Source organism: Geotrypetes seraphini, chromosome 5 (assembly GCF_902459505.1).
Source record: "Geotrypetes seraphini chromosome 5, aGeoSer1.1, whole genome shotgun sequence".
NCBI classification, from domain to species: Eukaryota; Metazoa; Chordata; class Amphibia; order Gymnophiona; family Dermophiidae; genus Geotrypetes; species Geotrypetes seraphini.
In genome coordinates, this window is record NC_047088.1 from 112,391,932 (window position 1) to 112,416,287 (window position 24,356).

Sequence of the window (24,356 nt, forward strand, 5' to 3'; positions counted from 1 at the left end):
TATGTAGCTGCCCTGGCTATCCAGGCAGTGATTTGTGGTGGTCTAGTAACCCATGCTTGTTTCCGGTAGTCTGAGAGAGTTCTTGACCGAGTCAGCTGACCGGTCCTTAGTGGATCAGGAAGTAGCTAAGATTGAGCTGGGAGCTTCTTTTTCTCTGATGCCATGTATGATCTTTTGCGTGCCTCAGCCAAGTTCATGGTTCTAGGTGTAGTGGCCCGCCATACCCTGAGGCTTTGGGGTTGGTCAGTGGATGTGGCATCTAAGGCTAAGCTCAGTAAGTTTCCCTTTTGGGGCTCCTTTCTCTTCGGGGAGGAGTTGGATAAGCGGGTTCAGGCCTTGAATGACTATAGGTGCCTCGGTTGCCAGAGGACTAACCTCGCCAGGCTTCGTGAGGTGGTTCTGCCCGAGGATGGTTGAATGAGTTTTGCAGTTACCACCTGACTGGAGTGTGGCCTCCTTTTCCTTCCAGAGGACGTTTCTTCCAATGCATGCAGTCCTTTTGGGGGGGGGGGGGGGAGCGGCAGGCCAGCCGGCCCGCCCACCAGGGGGGGTCATGGCTCCTCTATCACCCATCTGAAACAATGACTCATTGTGGGTCCTTCCTCCGGTTCCAGTCGGAGCCCGGTTGTGGGAGTTTTACTGTGGATGGGCCGAGATCACAATGGATCAGTGAGTCTTGGAGGTGATTAGGGACAGTTATGCTCTGGAGTTTTCACGTCCTTTGCCAGATTGTTTCCTCTCCTTTTCTTGTCTGGCAACTTCGAAGAGAGAGACTTTTTGGGCAGTCACTGCTCAGGTTACTGGACCTCAATACAGTAGTCCCAGTGCCTCCTCAGGAGAGTCACACAGGCAGGTACGCCATTTACTTCGTAGTGCCCAAGAAAGAGGAGTGTTTTCAGGCAATTTTGGATCTCAAAGGTGTCAACAGAGCTCTCCAGGTTCCATCTTTTTGCATGGAAACCCTGAAATCGGTAATTCTGGCTGTTCAACCTGGGGAATTTGACTTCTTTCGACTTGACAGAGTCCTATCTGTATGTTCCCATTTGGGCCTCTCATCAACGCTTCCTACACTTTGTGATTTTAGGGGAGAATTATGCAAGTCTTCAAAATTAGATTCTTCCGCCAACCTTCTTTTCTAGACAAACGTCTCATCCCTTACTGTTCATCACGGACCCTCAGATCAGCCGATCAAAACCTACTATCTGTTCCCACAATCAAAGATTTCTTCTATACGAGAAAGACTAACTTTTCTGTAGTCGCTCCTACTCTATGGAACTCATTGCCATCCCACATTCGTCACGAGACATCAATTGATAAATTTAAGGCCAAACTAAAAACTTTCTTATTCCAAGACGCGTTTTCTTGCTCCTAAATATAATTTATTCTTCAATACCACAACCGCTTTTAGGAAGCGATCCCATTCCTTATGTTTAATCCTTCCCCTTCCAATTTTTTTTTTTTTTAATTGAACTATGTATTTTTTCCCCTTCCACTACTTCTCCCTACCATCACTTTCCAGTATGTCCAGTTAAAGTCTAAATGTTCACAATCCCCCTTCTTTTTCTTTTCAATTATTTTATATATTGTATAAATTTTATTTTTATTTTTTTTATCTTATTTTAACTTGTAAACTGGCTAGATATTCGGTAGAGTAAAAATTTAATAAACTTGAAACTTGAGAATTATCAGTTTTGTGCACTTCCCTTTGGTCTAGCTACGGCGCCATGCACCTTGACCAAGATTATAGCTGTGGTGGCTGCTATCTTGCACAAGGAAGGCATTCTGGTGGTTGATTTGAGCGAAGTCAGTGCAGGAGAGTTCCTGGGTCACAACTCAAGTTGTGGAGTTTTTCCAGTTCCTGGGCTGGGTGGTCAATCTGCCCAAGAGTTGGTTGACTCTGTCTCAGTGCTTGGAGTATCTTGGCGTGCTTTTCGACACCAGTTTGGGGTGCATTTTCCTTCTGGAGGCCAGGGTGTGCAAATTGCAGATGCAGATTTGTTTTCTGAAGGATTGCCGCTGTCCACTGGTGCAGGACTTTCTGCAGGTCTTGGGATCCATGGCGGCCTCTCTGGAGGTGGTCTGATGGGCTCGGGCTCACATGCGTCCTCTTCAGTATGTACTTCTTCGAGAGTGGTCATCACAGATTCACAATCTGGCCTTTCCGGTCCTGCTCAGGGGCTTAGTTCGGCGCAGTCTATGCTTGTGGTTTCAGTCTTCCAGTCTGGCTAAGGGAGTCCTCGGTTGGGGAGCTCAATGTCTCGGTTGCTTGGCACAGGGCATCTGGACACCGGTAGAGGCATCCTGGTCGATCAGTGTTCTGGAGACCAGAGCCATTCAGCTAGCTTTGATGGAATTCCAGTCCTTATTGAAGGTCAAATCAATTTAAGTCCTCAGACAATGCCACTGTGGTGGCCTATGTCAATTGTCAGGGGGGACCTCTCTGCTCATGGAATGGGTGGAGGCTTATCTTCAGGACATCTCGGCTTCCCACATTGTCAGTGTGGACAATGTCCAGGTGGATTTTCTCAGTCATCATGCACTGTATCCCAGCAAGTGGTGTCTCAAGCTGGAAACCTTTTGAGTTGGTCAGTCCTGGGGTTGGCCGATCGTGGATCTTATGGCCACGAGTGTCAACACCAAAGTGCTGAGGTTCTTCAGTCACTGCAGGAATTGTCAGGCTGAGGGGCTGGATGCACTGGTGTAGGCTTGGCCAACGGATGGCCTGCTGTATGTCTTTCCTCCGTGGCCTCTGGTGGGCAGAGTTCTTTTTCGGATTGCCTGGCAAGCAGTTCGTGTGATTCTTGTGGCTCTGGACTGGCCCAGGAGCCTGTGGTATGGAGACCTGGTTCATCTGCTATTGGCAGATCCTCTCCTGCTGCCCCTCTCACCCAATCTTCTAACTCAGGGTCCCATTCCAATGTTCAGTCCAGCTCTTGAAAGGGAAAGCCTAAGGAAGAAGGAATATTCGGATAAGTTGAACTCCACTCTCTTAGGGTCTCGGAGAATTTCCACTTCTTGGGCTTATGTGTATGTTTGAGCTGCTTTGCCTCATATACTGAAGTTTCTACAGGATGGCCTGGAGCGGGGCCTTGCCTGGTCCTTCCTTCGGATGCAGATTGCTGCTTTGTCTTCCTTTCACAGTCTCTTGCATGGTAAGCATTTGGCCATCTCTCTGGATGTGATTTGGTTCTTGAGAACTACGACATTTCTCCAGCGACCAGTTCGTGTAGTCAGGAAAGCAAAGATGCAAATGGAAGAAAAAAATAGCTGACATGGTAAAACAGGGAGACAAGACATTTTTTTAGATATATTAGTGATGAGAAGAAGTGCAAAAGTGACATTGTGAGACTCAAAGGTGAAGGGGGGAATATGTAGAAACTGATAAAGAAAAGGCTGACTTAACAAATATTTCTGTTCTGTGTTCACGGCTGAAGCGATGGGAGCAGGACCACAGAAGACAAATGTGAATAGGAATGGAGGACAAATAGAACCTGATCGATTTTCAGAGGATGGTGTTTGTGAGGAGCTAGCTAAAATAAAGGTAGACAAAGTGATGGGGCTAGATGATGGGGGCTGGATGATATAATAATAATAATAATAACTTTATTCTTGTATCCCGCAATACCATGGAAGTTCAATGCGGTTAACAATAGAAGAGACTGTACATTTACAGCGATGATACATATTACAGTGTTATTACATTTACAAAGATGTTACATAAATAGCAGTAATAAAAAGGCATATACTAAAGAAGAGACTGTACGTATACAGCGATGTTCCATATACATCTGAGGGCGCTGAAGGAACTTGGGGAAGTTCTGTTGGCTCCGCTGACTGACCTTTTCATGAGTCTCTAGAGTCGGGAATGGTACTTGAGAAGGGTGGATATTGTCCCTCTGCACAAAAGTGAAAGTAAGGAAGAAGTAGGGAATTGCAGGTTGGTAAAGTAGAATTTCCTAACATTGCCTTTGAATCTACCACCCCTCAACCTCAAATTATGTCCTCTGGTTTTACCATTTTCCTTTCTCTGGAAAAGATTATGTTCTACGTTAATACCCTTCAAGTATTTGAACGTCTGAATCATATCTCCCCTGTCTCTCCTTTCCTCTAGGGTATACATATTCAGGGCTTCCAGTATCATACATCTTCTGGCGCAAGCCTCCTATCATTTTCGTCGCCCTCCTCTGGACCGCTTCAAGTCTTCTTACGTCCTTCGCCAGATACGGTCTCCAAAACTGAACACACTACTCCAAGTGGGGCCATACCAATGACCTGTACAGGGGCATCGACACCTTCTTCCTACTACTGGCTATGCCTCTCTTTATACAGCCCAGCATCCTTCTGGCAGCAGCCACTGCCTTGTCACAATGTTTTTTCACCTTTAGATCTTCGGACACTATCACCCCAAGGTCCCTTTCCCCATCCGTGCATATCAGCTTCTCTCCTCCTAGCATATACGGTTCCTTCCGATTATTAATCTCCAAATGCATTTCTTTGCATTGAAATTTAGTTGCCAGGCATTAGACCATTCCACTTACTTTTGCAGATCCTTTTTCATATTTTCCACTCCCTCTTTGGTGTCTACTCTGTTACAAATCTTGGTATCATCTGCAAAAAGGCACACTTTTCCTTCTAACCCTTCAGCAATGTCACTCACAAACATATTGAACAGGATTGGCCCCAGCACCGAACCCTTTCCTTCCTCCGAGCCACTTTCATTAACCACCTCCCTCTGGCGTCTGTCCGACAGCCAGTTTCTAACTCATTTCACCACTTTGGGTCCTAACTTCAGCCCTTCAAGTTTGTTCAACAGCCTCCTATGAGGAACTGTATCAAAGGCTTTGCTGAAATCTAAGTAAATTACATCTAGCATATGTCCTCGATCCAGCTCTCTGGTCACCCAATCAAAAAATTCAATCAGGTTCGTTTGGCACAATTTACCTTTTGTAAAGCCATGTTGCCTCGGATCCTGTAACCCATTAGATTCAAGGAAGTACACTATCCTTTCTTTCAGCAAAACTTCCATTATTTTTCCAACAACTGAAGTGAGGCTCACCGGCCTGTAGTATCCTGCTTCATCCCTGTGACCACTTTTATGAATAGGGACCACATCCGCTCTCCTCAATCCCCAGGAATCACTCCCGTCTCCAGAGATTTGTTGAACAAGTCTTTAATAGGACTCGCCAGAACCTCTCTGAGTTCCCTTAGTATCCTGGGATGGATCCCATCTGGTCCCATCGCTTTGTCCACCTTCAGTTTTTCAAGTTGCTCATAAACACCCTCCTCCGTGAGCGGCGCAGAATCTACTCCATTTTCTCATGTAACTTTGCCAGATGATCTCGGTCCTTCTCCAGGATTTTCTTCTGTGAACACAGAACAGAAGTATTTGTTTAGCACATTTGCTTTTTCCTCATCACTCTCCACATATCGGTTCCCAGCATCTTTTAGTTTAGCAATTCCATTTTTCATCTTCCTCCTTTCACTAATGTATCTGTCTCCCTGTTTTTTACATTTTTAGCCATTTGTTTTTCCACCTGTGCTTTCGCCAGATGTATCCCTCTCTTGGCTTCTTTCAGTTTCACCCTGTAGTCCTTTCTGCACTCCTCTTCTTGGGTTTTTTTATATTTCACAAACGTCAACTCTTTCGTCTTTATTTTCTCCGCCACTAGTTTGGAAAACCATATCGGTTTCCTTTTTCTCTTGTTTTTATTGATTTGCTTCACATAAAGGTCCGTAGCCATTTTTATTGCTCCTTTCAGCTTAGACCACTGTCTTTCCACTTCTCTTATGTCCTCCCATCCTAACAGCTCTTTCTTCAGGTACTCTCCCATTGCATTAAAGTCCGTACATTTGAAATCTAGGACTTTAAATATCGTGCGGCCGCTCTCCACTTTAACCGTTATATCAAACCAAACCGTTTGATCACTACTTCCCAGGTGAGCACCCACTCGAACATTAGAGATACTCTCTCCATTTGTGAGGACCAGATCCAATATCGCTTTTTCCCTTGTGGGTTCCATCACCATTTGTCTGAGCAGAGCCTCTTGAAAGGCATCCAGAATCTCCCTACTTCTTTCCGATTCCGCTGACAGAACATTCCAGTCCGCATCTGGCAGGTTGAAATCTCCCAACAGCAGCACCTCCTCTTTCCTTCTGTCTAAAAAATCAGTAACGTGTATCTCAGGAAACTGGTGTGCTAGCTGAATTTCAGTTACAGATCTGAAATTGTCGTCATTAAATTAACTAAGAGCACTTATTAAGTTCTCAGAAGCAAAGAGAAACTTTTTTTTTGTTGTTGTTGAGCAGTGTTAATCAAAAGTTAAATACGTCTAAAACAGGGGTGTCCAACCTTTTGGCTTCCCTGGGCCGCATTGGCCAAAAGTGTTTCAGGGGCCACGCAAACGCTGCAGCAAGACAGAGGAGGGAGCTGGCAAGACGGTAAACACCCAGGGGCAGCAGAGGAAAACACTGCATCGCCCTCGACCGGGGCCACACAAAATACTTCACGGGGCCGCAGGTTGGACAGCCCTCATCTAAAAGACAGGTCGTCCAAGTGCCGATAATCGAAATGGCTTTTTAGACATATCCAGGGACTTTTTAGGCCTCTGAATTCCGCTGTGCGTCCAGAGCTGAAAGGGACATTTTTGGAGGAGTGGTGTGGGTGGGATGTGGGCCGACCTAGACTTAGTCATCAAAGGTTTGACGAGACTGCTTAGATGAAACTTATACTTTGTGAGTTAGATGATGTAAAAACACCTATAAGTGCCCAAAAGGTACCCAAAGTGATCAGATAAACCACTGCAGGGACAAAGTAAAGACTCCTCCCCCCCCCCCCCCCACACACACACCATGTTCACTGACCCTGTTGCACTCCCACAAATTCAGAATAAAAATGTATATACCTGCCTGCGGAACATTAGCACCTGCTATAGGAAAGCCTAGTAGAGTTGCACAGAGGTGGCTTAAGTAGTCTGGGGAGTGGTCTAGTGAAACATAGAGATGAGGACTCAGGCCATAAGCCACTCTAACCACTACATTCATGGTGGAACATGTGATCCCACCAACCGACCCCCCCCCCCAAAAAAAAAAACCCACCAAACCCTACTGTACTGCGTGCCACTTGCAGCCATAAGCTATTGAGGTTGTAGACAGGTGGGTATAGTATATAGTGGGGTTGAGGGGGACTCGCCATAATCTGTAAGGGAGCTGTGGTGAGATGTTTATGTGGCACTCTTTTTGTGAAGTTCACAACAGTGGAACATGTAAGGTGGCCTGGACTGTTCATCACAATGCTGGCCTCTCCCATGTCCAAAAGGTCTTGTTCTGGACGTTTCAGACGTGGATGAATTTTTGGTGAAGAATGTGGTATAAAGATAGTCATAGTGGCGGTCTGGACGATAAAATGCATGGATGTACTGATAGACGATTTTCGGGGGGGGAAAAAATGTATTTTGGACATACTTTTCAAGAATGAACATTTTTTTGCTGCTGACATTGGGTGACTAGTGCCCTACGTCCAAATCAGACTTAGACATTTCTTTTGATTATGCCCCTCCATGTGTCTGCCAAGTCATAGGGATTTTCACAGAGCTCCCGATGATGGTATGAGGGCTACAGGCATTCCCAGCCTTTCCCCTCCCGTTCTGCACCTCCTGCCAGAAATGCACGAGGCCACCAGGCTAAATGATGCCCCTCTGCAGATAGGGGCCGGTTCTCAGCGTTTCGACCTGCCTAGTTGAGCCTTCCGTAAGACCAGTGGGTCTTGGATAGGTTTCAGTTGGGTTACATGCTAGAATGTGCCAGACCTGTTGGATTGGTTCAGGAATTCTCCTTCAGGGCGCCCGGATAAAGTGTTCGGAGTTCAGGAAACTGTTCAGCGCTTGTTAGATGTTCAGACTGTAGAGCTGATGCCGCCCAACCTTTTAGACTCGAGCACAAGAAAGTATACAGAGTATCTGCCTAAGAAAGGCTCAGATGATTGGAGGCCTATTCTGGATCTTCATTACATGAATATGGCTCTCAAGATTCCCCACTTCTAAATGCAGACCATACATTTGGTAATTGCAGCAGTGGCTCTAGGGGAGTTTCTTGCCTCGTATCTCACAGAGGCATACTTCAACATTCCCATTTTTCTGACCCACTGCAAATTTCTGCAGTTTCATGTTCTGGAACAGCATTTACCAGTTCTCAATCCTGCCCTTTGGGCTGGCGACAATGCCTTGAACCTTCACCATGGTGGTAGTGGTAGCTTACCTTACTTAGACGAATGAGCAGGTGCTCCAACTGCTGGAAGACCTGGGTTGGATTTTCAACTTCAGTAAGAGCCATCCGACGTCTACACAGTCGCTGGAATACCTGGGAATACTCTTCAATATGGCTGCGGGCTGTGTTTATTTGCCAGAAACTCGCAGACAGAAGCTGTGTGTCCAGATTTCTTTTCTTCTGGAGCAGCTGGTTCCTTTAGTGTGGGTATCTTCAGGTTCTAGGATCCATGATTGTCACACTGGATGTAGTTCCTTGGACGAGGACATGCATGCATCCTCTTCAGCATGCCTTACTCTCAATGGGCACCACACCAAGATGCCTTGCAGACTTCGGGAGCCCATACTGTTCAGGAGTGTTGGACACCCTCTCAGAGAAAGCGGTCCATCAACAGGTTGGAGCTTCGGGCCATTCGTCTGGCTTGGATGAGATTGCAGAAGACTCTGGAGGGCCAAGCGATCAGGGTCTTCTCCGACAAATGTGATGGCAGTAGCCTATGTAAGTCGCCAAGGAGAGACCAAGAGCACTCCTGGCTCAGGAGGCCCGCCTTCTTTTTTCTTTGGGCAGAATGTTGTCATCTCGCGCTGGTGGGAGTGGACAACATTCAAGCAGATTTCTTCAGCAGATAGACTCGATCCAAGCGAGTGGGTCCTGTCCCCAGAGGTGTTCCAAGCAATTGTGTAGTGCTGGGGGCGGCCCCACTTTAACCTCTTGGTCACAGCAAGAAGCAAGAAAGTGGATTGCTTCAGTCGAAGATCTAAGCCCGGAAGAGAAGGGCTCGAAGCTCTGGTGCAGCCATGGCCTCTGAAGATTCTCCTGTATGTCTTTCCTCCTTGGCCGATTGTTGACTGAGTTGTTCAGGCTATGTCATTCTGGTAGCTCCAGATTGGTCTTGCAGACCGTGTTACACAAATCTGATGCATCTGCAAGTGGGTCACAGCCTTTTGGACCTCACGCAGGGACCAGTTGCCATGGAGGATCTGGGTCACTTTGCTCTTACAGCCTGGCTCAGGACTGTGTAGCCTTAGACTATAAAAGATATTCTGCACTGATTGTTGATACTCTTCAGTCTAAGAAGTTGTCCACTGTGCCGGCTTCTGCTAAGGCGTGGAAAGCCTTCTACCATTGGTGCACCCAAAACCAGGTGCACCATATTAAGCTCTGTTCTTGCTGACTCTTGCCTTTCTTGAAGCTGGTTTAGATAAAGGTCTTACTGTGGCTTCTCTGCGGGTCAAAGTGGCCGAGCTTTCTTGTTTTTGATCCCGGAACAGTTGGTCCTCTTTGGCATCTTATCCTCATGTTGCTTGATTCTTGAAAGTTGCTTGATTCTTGAAAGTTCATGTCACACTGCCGATTGGGCATTCTTTCTCAACCTGGTGTTGTCTATCCTCACCAAGGCTCCATTTGAGCCCTTTTGAGATGCTTCCATTTTGGACTTGACACTCAAAACTGTTTGTTTTTTCTGATCGCCATTACGTCGGTGTGTCATGTGTTGGAACTGCAAGCTTTGTCTTACTGAGACCCTGTTCTCCGTATTTTGGAGGCAGGGGTTTCCCTTTGAATGGTTCCTTTCTTTTTGCTGAAGGTTGTTTTCAGCTGTCCATGTTAATCAGGAAGTATTTGCCTGCCTTTAGCCAACAGGTTCCAAGACACAGGACCGTCTGTTGAAGAAATTGGATGTGTGCAGAGTTCTTCTGCGGTATCTGGAAGTCACTAACGAGTTTCACCTCTGATCATCTATTTGTGCTGATGCATTCTGTTAAGCGGGATAATTCCAAGGCCATGATTTCCAGATGGATCCATAAGGCCATTTCGTCAGCCTACATCCTTTCTGGGGAACAGTCCCATGTTTCCATCAAGGTGCATTCTACCAGGAGTGTGCCTTCTTCATGGGCCGAAGCTAGATCTGACTCTCCTGAAGAGGTTTGCAGGGTGGCAACGTGGTATTCTCTTAACACGTTTGCCAAGTTCTACAGAGTGGATGTAGCTGCAACACAGGAATCTACTTTCGGGTCCTCAGGCCAGTACAGCAAGCCCATCCCAGCTCTTTGGGGAACTTCTTTTGTATGTCACAGCTGTCTAGAATGTCTCATCTTTTGCACTGGAAAAAGAGATTATGTGCTTACCCTGGTAAGCTCTTTTTCAGTAGATAGGTGAGACATTCTAGACCCCGCCCCCTCCCTATCCTTCCTGCGTCTGCTTACAGTTTTCAGTCTGTTTATGCTTCACCAAGCTGATTCTTGGATGCCTGTCAGCCCTTGGGGGCTGGGAAGAATTTGTATATATGTTCTATTTATTGGGGAGTTGTTTCTGAGTTCCTTTGAAGCCTATGTTAGTGGTTAATGGTACTATTTTTAGTTACTTTTGAGCAGAGCAAGTTGGTTTTGTCTGTTGCTACAGGTGCCTCAACTTAACATATGTTGGGTGCTCCTCAGTATTTGGATACTAACTGTAGAGGGGGCGCTAAATTGCACTGTGAAGTACACTAGAGGCAGAGTGAAAAATCCAGAGTGGATTCCTTCTGCAGCATGCGGGTATGGGGGAAATAACCCAGCTGTCTAGAATGTCTCACCTATCTACTGGAAAAGAGCTTACCAGGATAAGTACATAATCTCCTTTTTAAAAAAATATTTCTTATGTTGTATTTTAATTTTTTTACATATATTTAGACCCTTAATGCAGGCAGAGGCTGAAACAGTCTGTTTTGGGTCAGCCTAATGAACTTGTGTAGTGTGATTTTCAAGTGGATTCCTGTAATTGTTCTCTGCTTGTGGCCACCTCCCTGTCTGCCTAGTATGGCTGTAATACTTTTGAACCTGCTATTAAAGGTAAAACAGCATATGTACATTGTGAAAATGCAAATGTAGAGGAGTTCATTCCCATGTGTAGAAACTTTTTATTAGGAGTAATTACCTAGAATAACCCAGATGAATAAATATCCTACTATTCTAATCAGGCCACAATAAAAAAACATTTACATTAAAATATAAAAACATTAATCATAATAAAAACATAATATGCAATCAACACAACCGTGGCATCAAGCAAACTGATAGCTTTAAGCAGTGTGTAGTACTGAGAAGATTTTCCTTTTCATTATACACTGAATTAATTATGCTTCCAGAATCTAATGTCCATGTTAGTGTTTTTTGTTACAGATACTAAGCTTTCTTTTGCAGTGGTCCATATTGAAGGATCACTAGGACAGGTAGCTGTTTCAACCTGCTATAGTCCCCGCCGGGCCATCGACGCCATATGTCATGCTGTACCTGATGAGGTAAAATTGGGCTGCTGAAATGTGGTGCTGCAAGGGAAGTAGTAAGATTAGTCAGACATAAGGCAGAGGTTGGGATCACCATATTTAGGGTTTGCAAAGGCCTGGCAGTTATACTGTACATAATCTTGATGGCATTAGCATTTCTAATTTTAAACTTTGCTTTATTCCTTATCTTTTATGTACATTCTAGTCTTCTGATTATTTATAAATCGAGTTGAGCTCCGACGAGAGATGACCCGGTATATAAACTGAAGATTAGAATGAAAAAGGTGCCCAAACTGACAAGATGACCACTGGAGGGTTTGACCCCCCCTACCACCCTTACTCCCCCAGTTGTCACCGACCCCCTCCCACCTTCCAAAGATGGGAAAAAAGCAGTACTTTTCAATTGTTCTACCCTGTCAAAACAGCTTCCCATCAGCTGATCGCAGCAGGGGAATCCTGATCAGCTGAGCCAGTTTTGTGGAGTCCTGCTGGCTCAACTGTTAGGGGATTCTTCTGCCAGGATCAGCTGGCAGGGAGAACCGCGATTCCTCACTCCCTCACACTCACCAATATCCCCAGCCACACTCCACAGAGAGCCACTGTCCTCAGAGCCTTACATTCCCCCCCCCCACATCACCAGACACCTCCTCCCCCGTGCTGTGGAGGGGCCTAAGTCCCTGATTGGCTCAAAATGGAATTTGAGCTAATCAGAGACTTAGGCCCCTCCCACTGCATCCCAAGATGCATTGGGAGGGGGAAGGACCATCATTCTGAAGAGGTGGCCCTATCAGTAGGAGAGAGTGGACTTCCCTACTGCTGATTTTTTTTCAATGGAAGGTACGGGGGAGTGTCAGGTGATGTTGGGGGTGTCTGATGTCGGGTGATGTTGTGGGGAGGGGTGTAGGGCTCTGAGTACAGTGGCTTTCTGTTGAGGGGGGAGGGGGTCGGTGAGCGTGAGGGAGGGAGAGAGGAATCGTGGTTCTCCCTGCAAGTTCAGCTGATCCTGGAAGGAGAATCCCCAAACTCCATGAAACCGACTCAGCTGATCAGGATTCCCCTGCCATGATCAGCTGATGGAAAGCCTTTAGGACAAGGTAGTTGGGCATCACATCCGAAAAGCTGGCTTTAGTGCTTTTTTCATGTGGATGTCTTTATATTAGAGAATGGGCAAAAAAGATAGACATATTGGAGACCAAAACATCTAGGTAGGTCATTCTCAAAAGAAAAAGATACATGTTTTGAGAATGAACATTTTCTCTACTGGATTTCTGGACGTTCCCAAAACGTCCAAACTCGAACTTAGGTAGCCTACTGAAAATGCCCCTCCACATGTATAAGATGTGTCCCACACATTTTCTAAGATGGCTGCTAGCTGACTTTGAGCTTGTGGTGAAACTGGAACAGTACTTGTACCTTTCTGTTAAAAATGGTATGCATATATTGCACTGTATAAAAGTGAGCCACAATACAGGTAGGCAGAATGGACCCCAGAATATCTTTTTGCCCAAATGACCAAGAATCATGGATCCATTACCAGGAATATTGAACTCTCTGCACTATCCTTTCTTCGTGACTTTTTTTTCCCCCCAACTATTTAGAGTGCAAGAGCTGGACTTTGATGAAACTAGTACCAAGTGAATCTTCTATTTCACGTTTGCTTTCTTGGTAATGGGCTGTATAGTAAGTGGCATTTGCCACACACAAAATGTTTTAAGTCTTGGTACTGTAACAGGCCTTTGTGGCTTCTTAATGGCTAAAAACACTTGCCCACAGTTCTGCTTCTTGCTGTAGTGGGAAGAGTACCTTTTACACTTTGCCGAACAAATCTTGGGTAAAAGGTACCCATAATGACTCATTTCTCACTAAAAGTGAAGACAGATCAGAAAGTATTCAAGTAGTATCTTTCTTTGAAAGATAAAGGCAGGCTGTAGGCACAACTTCAACCCACTTTGCAAATTTTGAAGCCCAAAGAAGATTGTAGCAATGAGTGTACAGCTTCAAACTCTGAGGTCAGGATTCTCAAAAAACCGTGTTAAAAAGCGATGGTCTGCTAACATAGCCATTTTAATAGTGAATCAAAAGAAGCAAGACATTTGCAAAAAATCATGCATGCAAATGAGGTCAGTAGACAATAGTGAAGATTCTCTAAATTTGCATGTGCCCATTGCTGGCGATAGTGATGGGCACATGAGCAGAAAAAACACGAAAAGAAAACCCCCAAATAAACACAACAGCAGGAGAGATTCCGATTCTCTCCTGCTGCCACACAATCCTCCCCCCCCCTTGCAGCGGAAAAGATGCTGATTCTCACATCCAAGCGAAACCACCGCCCGGCCGCACCCCATCCCTCCCCCCCACAACAGGAGAGATGCCCACTTTCTCCCACTGTTAAGAAACCACTGCTGCTGCCACAGTGGGAGAGATGCCTACTCTCTCCTGCTGCCATACAAATACCCCCCTGTCTTCGTCACCCCCCTTACCTCCATGTAGATCTGTGTCCTGAGGAACGTGGATTCCTTCCACCCAGCTGGCCCGCATCTTCCAAAATGGGTCTTCCCCTCCCTAGTGCATCCTGGGATGCACCGGGGAGAGGCTTGAGGCTCTGATTGGCCCAAGTTGTTTAAGGCCTCTGGGCAACCTGGGCCAATTGGAGCCTCAGACCCAATGCACCGGGAAGGGGCATAAGGCTCTGATTGGCCTGGATACCCCATAGGAGGGGCCTTAGGTGTCCTGTTTAGCCTGCATGCATTTTAGCAGCGGATTATCAAAACGGATTATCTCTGTCTTTAACGAGGTTTTTAGCAGTATCCGATAATGACATGCCTAGTGGTTGTAAAAGCAGTTGAGGCCATACTTTTGGTCTTATGGTTGGGCTATTACCACAATCAAGCTGAATGCATAGATACTTAGTTTGTATAAGTTCTGGCCCACTAGACTACAGACATTGCAGAATGCAACAGCTGAATGTTGTGTAGTGTTAAAATTCAATACAGGGAGCTTTAACAACAAAATTAAAGAACACCTACCAAAACTTTCATAAAGGTCTAAAAACTTATCTATTTATAAAATACCTTACTCTCCCCCCACTTGCACACGAACAGGCTATGATCACCAGAAATCAATCAAGAAACAAACCACTTCTATCTCAATATATGACCAAACTCCCTGCAAATGAAAAGATACCTATACCAGAACCCATAATATAAAAACTGCAACACCAGAAATAGGCAATCTTCTCTCCAAACCATATGCCATAATCATACACCTATACAAACACAAACCAATTTAGCTGTGTCATTTTACTTTGGAATCCATTTGGGAAGCAATTTCATCTTTGCAAGTATCATTGGGGGACCAAATACAGACATTATCCCAGGACAAGCAGGCAACATATTCTCTACATGTGGGTGACGTCACCAACGGAGCCCCCTAGCGGATGTTTTCACAAGCAGACTTGCTCGAAGACTTTCAGGCTTGCGATTGGCCCGCGCCTGCACGTGTGCCCCTCCCGCCCTGCCTAGGGCATGCGTCTCCTGCGTGTCCTCAAGTTCTCTGTTTTCCGCGGAGCCAGAAGCACTACTCCATTGCTTCGCGCGATCTCGTTGTCCCTCTTACACCACGGCTTATTTGGTTAATTTCTTTTGAGTCGCTGTGCTCGCGTCTTTTATTTTTCTTTATTTTCATTTTTTTCAGTTCGTATAATTTTGACCGGGTTCCCGGTCTTCCTCTGGCCGCCTGACTTCGTGGGGCCGCGGCCCTCCTCTTTCTTATGTCCTGGTCTCCTTCCGGGTTTAAAAACTGTACTAAGTGCAACCAGGTTATCTCCATCACCGATCCTCATCGTTGGTGTGTGGAGTGCCTGGGTGCAGAGCACCGCGCTGAGTCATGTCCCCGTTGTGCGACTTTGCATCCGTGGGCTCTTTGTCGACGGGTGGCCAAGATTCTCCAACTCTATGGCCCCATGGATCCTGCGGGACTGGCCTCGAGCTCGGCCTCGACGCCCTCATTGGGCGCCTCGGCCTCGAAGGCTCCGGCCTCGGCCCTTCCTGCTACTCTGGCCTCGGGTAAGTCTCCTTTTCCCTCCTCAGGTATGCCAGCGACTTCTCTGCCTCGGAGACCTCGGAGTCTCATGTCAGCGCCGCCTCATCGGCGTCTTCGAAACATCAATCTAAGCATGCCTCCTCACGTAGCGAATACTCTTCCTTGAGGTCGCCCCCGAAGGAGCACACTGCTGCACCTCCGACCCACCTGCCTTTTGTCTCGGTGCCTATGTTCGAGGACATGCTTAAAGCTATTATTACCACACAGTTATAAGCCAGTGGTAAGCCAACTAATCCCGACTTCGACGCCTTTGACTTCGGTCTCGACCCAGTTAAGGTCTGACCAGCCTGAGCTTCCCCTCGTCTCTCGAGGCCTCACCCATAAGACTCGTCGGGTTCCCTCGAGCGAGTCTTCTTCCCCTGAGTCGCCGGTGACTTCGGGGGTCCAGGCCAGGGACAAGTTTTTCCTCCGCAGATGCGGCGAGGCTCGCCGCTTCTAAATGGGCCCGGGCTTCCCCGCCCTGTCGGGGCTGGTCTCCGACCTCGAGACCATCCAGACACATGCTTGTCCTCGAATTGGACTCTAGTGTATGTTCCCCATCGAGGCAATTGCCAGCTTCTAAAGGACATGCTTCGAAGCCATTTGGGGATTTTTCTTATACCCCGTCTTCTCCGAGGCTTCCCCAGCAATTTCCTCGGACCCCAGGGTCTTCTCCAGTCCATCTGACGCGGGGCCATTCCTCGACGCCCCCTAAACGCCTTAGTTGAACCTTATCTGTTTCCCGTTCCCAGGACTCTGAGGCTCTGGCTTACTACTCCAGGGAAGTTTCTCCCTCTTTCTCGGCCGCACCCCAGTCTCGATCGGAGTCTCCCCCGGAGGATGATTCTTCTTCTCGGACCTCCTCCTTTTCTAGTTTCATCTCTGACATGGGCAGAGCTTTGCACTTGGATCTTCAGTCCGACTCCCGCTTTACCCAGGAATACCTGGCGGAAATGGGAGTTGAGAATGCACCACGTGAGGTACTTCGCCTTCCGTTGCATCAGGTTCTCTGGCAGACTTTTCTCCGTAACCTGGAGACCCCTTATGCGGTCACGGCTATTCCCTCCAAGTTGGAGTCCCGTTACCGGACTATCCTGGTGAAAGGGTTTGAGAGTGCTCAGCTTTCCCACCAGTCCTTGGTGGTTGAGTCTTCCTTGAAGAAGTCTAACTCTTCGAAGGTCTATGCTGCCATCCCCCCGGGCAGGGAGGGACGTACGATGGACAAATTTGGTTGCCGCCTTTATCAGAATTCAATGATGGCAAACCGTGTCCTTAACTATAATTTCATCTTCACGTCCTATCTCCGGTTCTGTGTAGATGCCCTCCGCTTGTTCCGGGAGGTCGTGCCAGAGCCTCAGTGTCAGGAATTTTGTCTCCTCAAGGAGACCTTCTCCCTGCTCCGCCTGTATATGTTTCAGGCTACTTACGACGCCTTTGAATTGTCCTCGAGAGTTACAGCCTTTGCGATCACCATGCGTCGCCTCGCTTGGCTCTGGATTGTGGATATGGATCCGAATCTAAAGGATCATTTTGCAAATTTCCTGTGTGTGGGTCATGAGCTCTTCGATGATTCCATCGAGGCGGCCATGAAGCGCCTCTCGGACCACGAGCGGTCCTTTGCGTCTCTGGTGAAACTTAAACCAAAGGCCCCTCCGGCTCGCCAATATATAATTCCTCTCTGGAGGTATCCACAAAAATCTGCTTTCTCTAGGCCTCCTTCGAAACGGCCACTACAGCAGCAGCAACGTCAACCTAAGACTCAGCCTCCAGCCCCGGCGAAGACCAGGCTGTCCTTTTGACAATTCCAGTCCGAACCTTTGGGCTCCCTTCCTCCTGGAGCCTTCCCCCTTCCCCATCGGGGGTCGTCGCCATCATTTCTATACCCAGTAGGAAAGTCTTACCACCGACAGTTGGGCTCTGTCTATCATCCGGGAGGGGTACTCCCTCCACTTCAGTCGCATACCCCCGGACCTGCCTCCAAAAGAGTTTCCTTCTGCTCGGTCTCGGATTCCCCTCCTTCTACAGGAAGCTCAGGCCCTTCTTCACCTTCGGGCGGTCGAGGAGGTTCCCCCGGAGCAGTGGAACTCCAGATTTTATTCCCGGTACTTTCTGGTACCCATCTGTGTCCGATCCTGGACCTCTGTGCTCTGAACAAGTTTCTGGTCCGGGAATGATTCAGAATGCTCACCCTTCCCACGTTGTATCCCCTCTTGGACGAGGGGGACTGGCTGTGCTCACTGGACCTCAAGGAGGCGTACACGCACATTCCGATACACCCGGCCTCTCGCCGGTATTTGAGATTCCGGTGGGGGATCTCCATCTCCAATATCGTGTTCTTCCCTTCGGCCTGGCAGCCTCTCCGAGGGTTTTCATGAAACGTCTGGTTGTGGTAGCTGCGGCCCTGCACCTCCGCAGCCTGCAGGTGTTTCCCTACCTAGACGACTTGGTAATCAAAGTGTCCTCTCACACTGAGGTCCTGCGAGCGACGAGACAGACCATCTTGCTCCTTCAGAGTCTTGGCCTTGAGGTGAACTTTCCCAAGTCTCACCTCTGTCCGTCCCACTCTCTTGAGTTCATCGGAGCAGTCCTGGACACGGTTCGTCTCCACTCCTTCTTGCCTCGGCCTCGTCAGGCGGCCCTAATCTGTTTGTGCCAAAGGGTGGCCCATCTGCACTCGGCGCCGGCTCGGCTCATGATGGTTCTCCTAGGTCACATGGCCTCCACGGTTCACGTGACTCCTTTTGCCAGACTTCACCTCCGTGTTCCTCAATGGACTTTGGCGTCCCAATGGAACCAGGATCGGGATTCTCTCTCCCGACGCATTGTCGTGACTCCTTTGTTGAGGAGGTCTCTCCGTTGGTGGATGCTCTCTTCAAATCTTTCCAGAGGTTTTCTGTTTCATGCTCCTCCTCCGCAAAAGGTCCTCATGACGGACTCTTCGATCTGGACCGTCTGCGCACCCAGGGTCTTTGGTCCCATGCCGACTGCCTTTGTCACATCAATATTCTGGAGCTTTGAGCGATTTTCCTCGCTCTGAAAGCCTTTTGTCACCTACTTCGTGACCAGGTGGTGTTAGTTCGCATGGACAACCAGGTCGCCATGTATTATATCAACAAACAGGGGGGCACGGGGTCCAGGTCCCTGTGCCAGGAGGCAATGCAGCTCTGGGATTGGGCCATCCACCGCAACATATTCATTCGAGCTGTCTACATTCAGGGCCAGCGGAACTGTCTGGCAGACAAGTTTGAGTCGCCTGCTGCAGCCTCACGAGTGGTCCCTCCACTCTGTAACACTGTGTCAGGTGTATGCTCATTGGGGGACTCCAGATGTCGATCTGTTTGTGTCCCCCCTCAATCACAAGTTGCCCCATTTCTGCTCCAGGGTTTACACTCCTCTCAGGATCGAGGCAGATGCCTTCCTTCTGGATTGGACAAACGAGTTCCTGTATGCGTTTCCTCCATTCCCTCTGATTCTGAAGACTCGTCAAGCTCAAGTCTTCGTGTGCCACCATAATTCTGATAGCTCTTCGGTGGCCCCGACAACCTTGGTTCTCCCTTTCAGTTGCAACTCAGTTCCAGGGAGCCTCTTCCTCTGCCTATTTTTCCTTCTCTGCTTACACAGAGTCAGGGTTCTCTGCTTCATCCCAACCTCAGCCGTAAGCCAGAAGTCATTATGCCATTGTACAGATCCATGGTGAGACCCCACCTGGAATACTGTGTGCATTTCTGGAGGCCGCATTATCGCAAGGATGTGCTGAGACTGGAGTCGGTTCAGAGAATGGCCACCCGGATGGTCTCGGGACTCAAGGATCTCCCGTATGAGGAATGGTTAGACAAATTGCGGCTGTACTCGCTCGAGGAGCGCAGGGAGAGGGGGGACATGATCGAGACGTTCAAGTATCTCACGGGCCGCATCGAGACTGAGGAAGATATCTTCTTTTTCAGGGGTCCCACGACAACAAGAGGGCATCCGTGGAAAATCAGAGGCGGAAAACTACGAGGTGACTCCAGGAAATTCTTTTTCACTGAAAGGGTGGTTGATCGCTGGAATAGTCTTCCACTGCAGGTGATTGAGGCTAGTAGCGTGCCTGATTTTAAGGCCAAATGGGATCGACACATGGGATCTATTCACAAGGCAAAGGGAGGGGAGAGACAGTAGGGTGGGCAGACTTGATGGGCCGTGGCCCTTATCTGCCGTCTATTTCTATGTTTCTATGCACTTAACAGCTTGGTTCCTTGAGACTTGATGCCCTCGTTCCAGTTCTCCCAACCTGTGCTGGATGTCCTGGAGGTGTCTCGGAAGGAGTCCACTCGACTCATCAGAAGTGGAACTGCTTTTCTTCCTGGTGTGCTACTCGGCAGCTGGAGCCGCTGTCCGCCTCCTTGGATTATCTGTTGTACTTGTCTGGCACTTTGCTCAAGTCCTTTGGTTTGAGTTCACCTTAGTGCCATTGCTGCTTTTCATCAGCCGATTGACGGGAAGTCTATCTCTGTTCATCCTGTGGTTTCCCGCTTCATGAAAGGACTTTTCCACGTTCATCTGCCCATTAAAACTCCTCCGGTGGTCTGGGATCTTAACATGGTCCTTGCTCAATTGATGAAGCCCCCGTTCGAGCCGCTAGGATGGGCTCACTTAAAGTATCTTACTTGGAAATAGTGTTCCTCATTGCTTTCACTTCTGCCCATCGGGTCAGTGAGCTTCAAGCCTTGGTAGCGGACCCACCTTTCAATGTCTTCCATCACGATAAGGTGGTTCTCCGTACCTAAGTTCTTGCCTAAGATTGTTTCTGATTTTCACATCAACCAATCTATTGTTCTTCCTGTGTTTTTTCCGAAGTCCCGTTCTCACCCTGGGGAAGTGGCTCTCCATTATCTTGATTGTAAGCGTGTGCTGGCATTCTACTTGAACCGCACCACTCCTTATTATTCTGCTCTCCAGCTGTTCCTTTCTTTCGATCCTAATTGCATTTCTAACTGGTTGGCTGCTTGTATTTCTTTCTGTTATGCTCAGGCTGGTCTCTCTCTGCCGGGTCAAGTCACAGGCCACAAGGTCAGGGCGATGGCGGCATCTGTTGCTTTCCTCCGCTCCACTCCCATTGAGGAAATCTGTAAGGCTACCACTTGGTCCTCGGTTCATATGTTCACCTCTTACTACTGTCTGGATGCTTTTTCCAGGCGTGACGGCCACTTTGGCCAGTCAGTTTTGCAACATCTCCTAACTTGCCAACTCTCCCTCCATCCCTTTCTGATTAGCTTGGAGGTCACCCACATGTAGAGAATATGCTGCCTGCTTGTTCTGGGATAAAGCACAGTTACTTACCGTAACAGGTGTTATCCAGGGACAGCAGGCAGATATTCTCGCAACCCACCCACCTCCCCATGGTTGGCTTCTTTGCTTGCTATCTGAACTGAGGACACGCAGAGGAGACGCATACCCTAGGCAGGGCGGGAGGGGCTCGCGCGCATGTGCAGACCAATCGCAAGCCTGAAGGGGCTTCATCAGTGACGTCACCCACATGTAGAGAATATCTGCCTGCTGTCCCTGGATAACACCTGTTACTGTAAGTAACTGTGCTTTATCTTCCCATTGTAATACCATGCTAACTGAATCTACAACTTTAAAGAATAAAGTGATTGAATTGGAATCTAAGTTTGTGGAACACGTAACTAGGTTGGATACTATTGAATCCCAGATTCAAACCTGGATGAAAGACAGTGGGAATATTCGTGTTTAATTTAAAAATCTGAAAAATGAAGTCAGACGACAGATTCCTTGCAGGTTTTATTCACTACTTGAGTTCCCAGGTTTATATAAGCACATCTAACATGGCCATGTTTAGTAAATATGGATACCTTGGAGGTGATTGAATACCAACTAGTGTACCTCATAAAATCCAAACTGGTAAAAACCATATCTTTGACCTGGGCTTTCATGCAGTGAGTCGGATAAGCTTGGATCTTACACCAGCTGGTGTACATTTTCCCCTGAGGTAACCATTTTGGCAAAACATGTTTGTATAAACCTGGAAGCTTAATTTGTGTAGAAGATTAAATTTTTATTTATCATCTGTTCTTTTTATTAAGCACCATATTAGATCTTGCAAACTGCTTGTTGCCTTCTTGGACTTAGTGGACATGGCCAAAACCCTAACTTAAGCCACATGATTAAAATAAAATTAAGTTTTTACAGTAGATTTAAAGATAAAAGGAGAGAGAGAAAAAAGCAATGATCAGTGTCTGTTTTTACCATCTCAAACACTATCAGGTGAGCGACATTTTTGCTGCTGTTGGCAAAGCAGAAAAGAAACTGCAGCTCTGAGGAAATTATGTACTAAATTGTAGAAGGAAATTTATCTCAGCAACATGCAACAATGTCACCTGCAAGTTTATCTATCTCAATACAGTTTAGCAAATACATATGTACAATAAAACGTGTTCAGAAAAGTTTGGGCTTCATTCCACATGTACAGGTGTAGGTGATGCCCACTATAACATCACTGCTGATGATAGGTATTTGAAGTTATGTATACATAACACTTGTAACACATTTGCTTCTTTCTTAGGATATGAAAGCTCTAGGATACCAGCGGCTGAGAATTCTGAACCGCATTGAGAAGGTAGATATCTTAGTGTATGTGCACATGCACTTTTTTATCTGCTTTGCAGCCTCACTACCTGGCTATTTTTATGCTAGCACTTTACATGTAGAACATAGCTTAAGTACTTCCATCAAAGGTCTTGGACGTACTTAATGTGGATTTACTCTTTCTTTAAAGAGTCTTGTACACAAAACACAGCTGTTGTTGCCGAGACTTGAGCAGCATTGATATACCATTGCTATTAAAAATAAATAAATTGGTAAAAGATAAAGGTTTTGTGTCTTACAGGGAATTAGACCTATTAAAACAGGATTTAAAATGTTTTTAAAGTTTGTTTAAAACATTTTTGTTTAGAGGTGTTTTAACTGTTGATACTATTGATTATGTAATAAAGTTCTTTTTTTGTTATTTTAAGTTAGTATTAGTATTATGATTGATTTAGGTAAGATTGCTTGCTCTGAATGACTACATGAACAGGTCTAATACTCCCTCAGCTCTTTCTTCCACCTCTGGAGGAGGCCAAGGAAATAAACTACAAATACAAAAGTGTAGTTTAAACATCAGGGCCTTGGGAGTTCTTGGAGTCCTACTAACTGGTAGGGTACCAACCAAGAATCTCCCCAAATTACAAGTGACAGGCCATTTTATTTGGGTTTATGACATCATCAGTTAATTATTAAACATATATGTAGTTGGTACATTTTCCAATTAAATTACAATTGCTTCATTAAGATCCAATGATAAACTGCATACTCCAGCAATGCTCTTTTGGTTGGTTTCAAGTCACATGGTTTCCTGTTAATCATACACTTCTCCCTCCGTATTCACGGTGATTGGGGATTGACTAACCCGGCTCCGGAGGGTGGAAAGACTTAAACAGAGCACCAAGATTGAGCTGAAAGAGAGACGTGGGCAGATTGGAAGAACTGTAGGTTCGCACTTGAAAGCCTTACCCACTGCATGCTGAGACTTGCTCCTGGAGGCTCCAGTAAACATTCCCAACAAGGTCAGGAACAGCAGGAAACCCCAGCCACAGGCTGCCTGCCCCCTCCGGTAATTGACTGGCGATAGCAGAACTGGCTTCCGGAGGGCCGGCTGAGTCAGGGGTTTCTGCATCTCAGGCTTTAAGCAGTGCTCCTGTTGCACCACACTGACAAGCCCTCCCTCTTTCCAAGGGACTTTGTGTAATTCATTCTGATTAGCTGATATGACTCCCTGCAAGAAATAGATCAGTCACGAGATCATTGAGAATTGGGTGAAAAGCAGAAACTGCTCCCAAACCTGACCTGGTTGCTGAGCGCCTTGCAGCTGGGGCCAGTTACTTAAATTAACATTTGAAATGCCTCGCTCAAGCGTCAGAATTTTTATTGGTACTGTACTGTGCTCATGGATGATGTAATTTGGAAGGAGGAGTCAGCACGCCAAAAATCATGAATAATCAAAATCGTGATTGCTGAAACTGCAAATACGGAGGGAGAAGTGTATTTCATTAGTAATTTTCCCCAGCAACAATAATGACTTAGTTATCACATGTTATTTGTGTCAGCCCTGTCAGCAATAGAGGAGATAACAACATGTTCATTTAGGGCCTGCTGACCTTGCTAGGACTCATCTATTTCTCAATCTTACAGGAATCGCACAGGACGTAGCAGCGGTGACATACATTTATTTTAAAACTTTAGCATTTGCTAACCAAGCACTATTATTTTTACTATAATTCTGAAGCATTTCTATCCTTTAGCTTCATATATATTAATGTCTTTCAGTATTCCCAGGCAAAGGGTGTCTCATGTATATTGGGTTATGGGCCCCCTCTTATATCCTGCTTAATACAATTATTGCCGTCAAGATCTGTTTAGTCTGACCAGCCTGCATATTGTGTTTAGATAAGATTGTATTGTCTTTCTGAAATGTGTGTGTTAAGCTGGAATCCGCCTAGAAATATTCTGATAGAGCAGAATATAAAGACACTTTTATATATTGCATACCAACTTTAGTTTCCTAACTAAAAGAAAATGTTTAGCTTTGACTTATATCATATGTCTTTTGACACAGCTGCCAAGTGGTGGTATCTGCTCCACAGAATGATTACTAGCAAATATTACTCTTAAAGGTAAAGGGTCATGGTCTTGTTATACTGCCTTTCTATGGGTA

The 24,356-nt window shown here is 46.6% G+C and overlaps 1 protein-coding gene across 4 annotated transcripts in view; it reads left to right on the forward strand.

Annotated features, from left to right (window-relative positions):
- PATL2 (PAT1 homolog 2) overlaps window positions 1-24,356 on the forward strand; it is a 177,121-nt gene that overhangs the window by 107,678 nt on the left and 45,087 nt on the right. For all 4 annotated transcript variants that reach the window (XM_033944301.1, XM_033944303.1, XM_033944302.1 and 1 more), the window contains exons 11-12: window positions 11,442-11,539; window positions 22,167-22,220. In XM_033944301.1, the coding sequence (XP_033800192.1) occupies window positions 11,442-11,539; window positions 22,167-22,220 (152 nt within the window). The remainder of the gene's footprint in view (window positions 1-11,441; window positions 11,540-22,166; window positions 22,221-24,356) is intronic.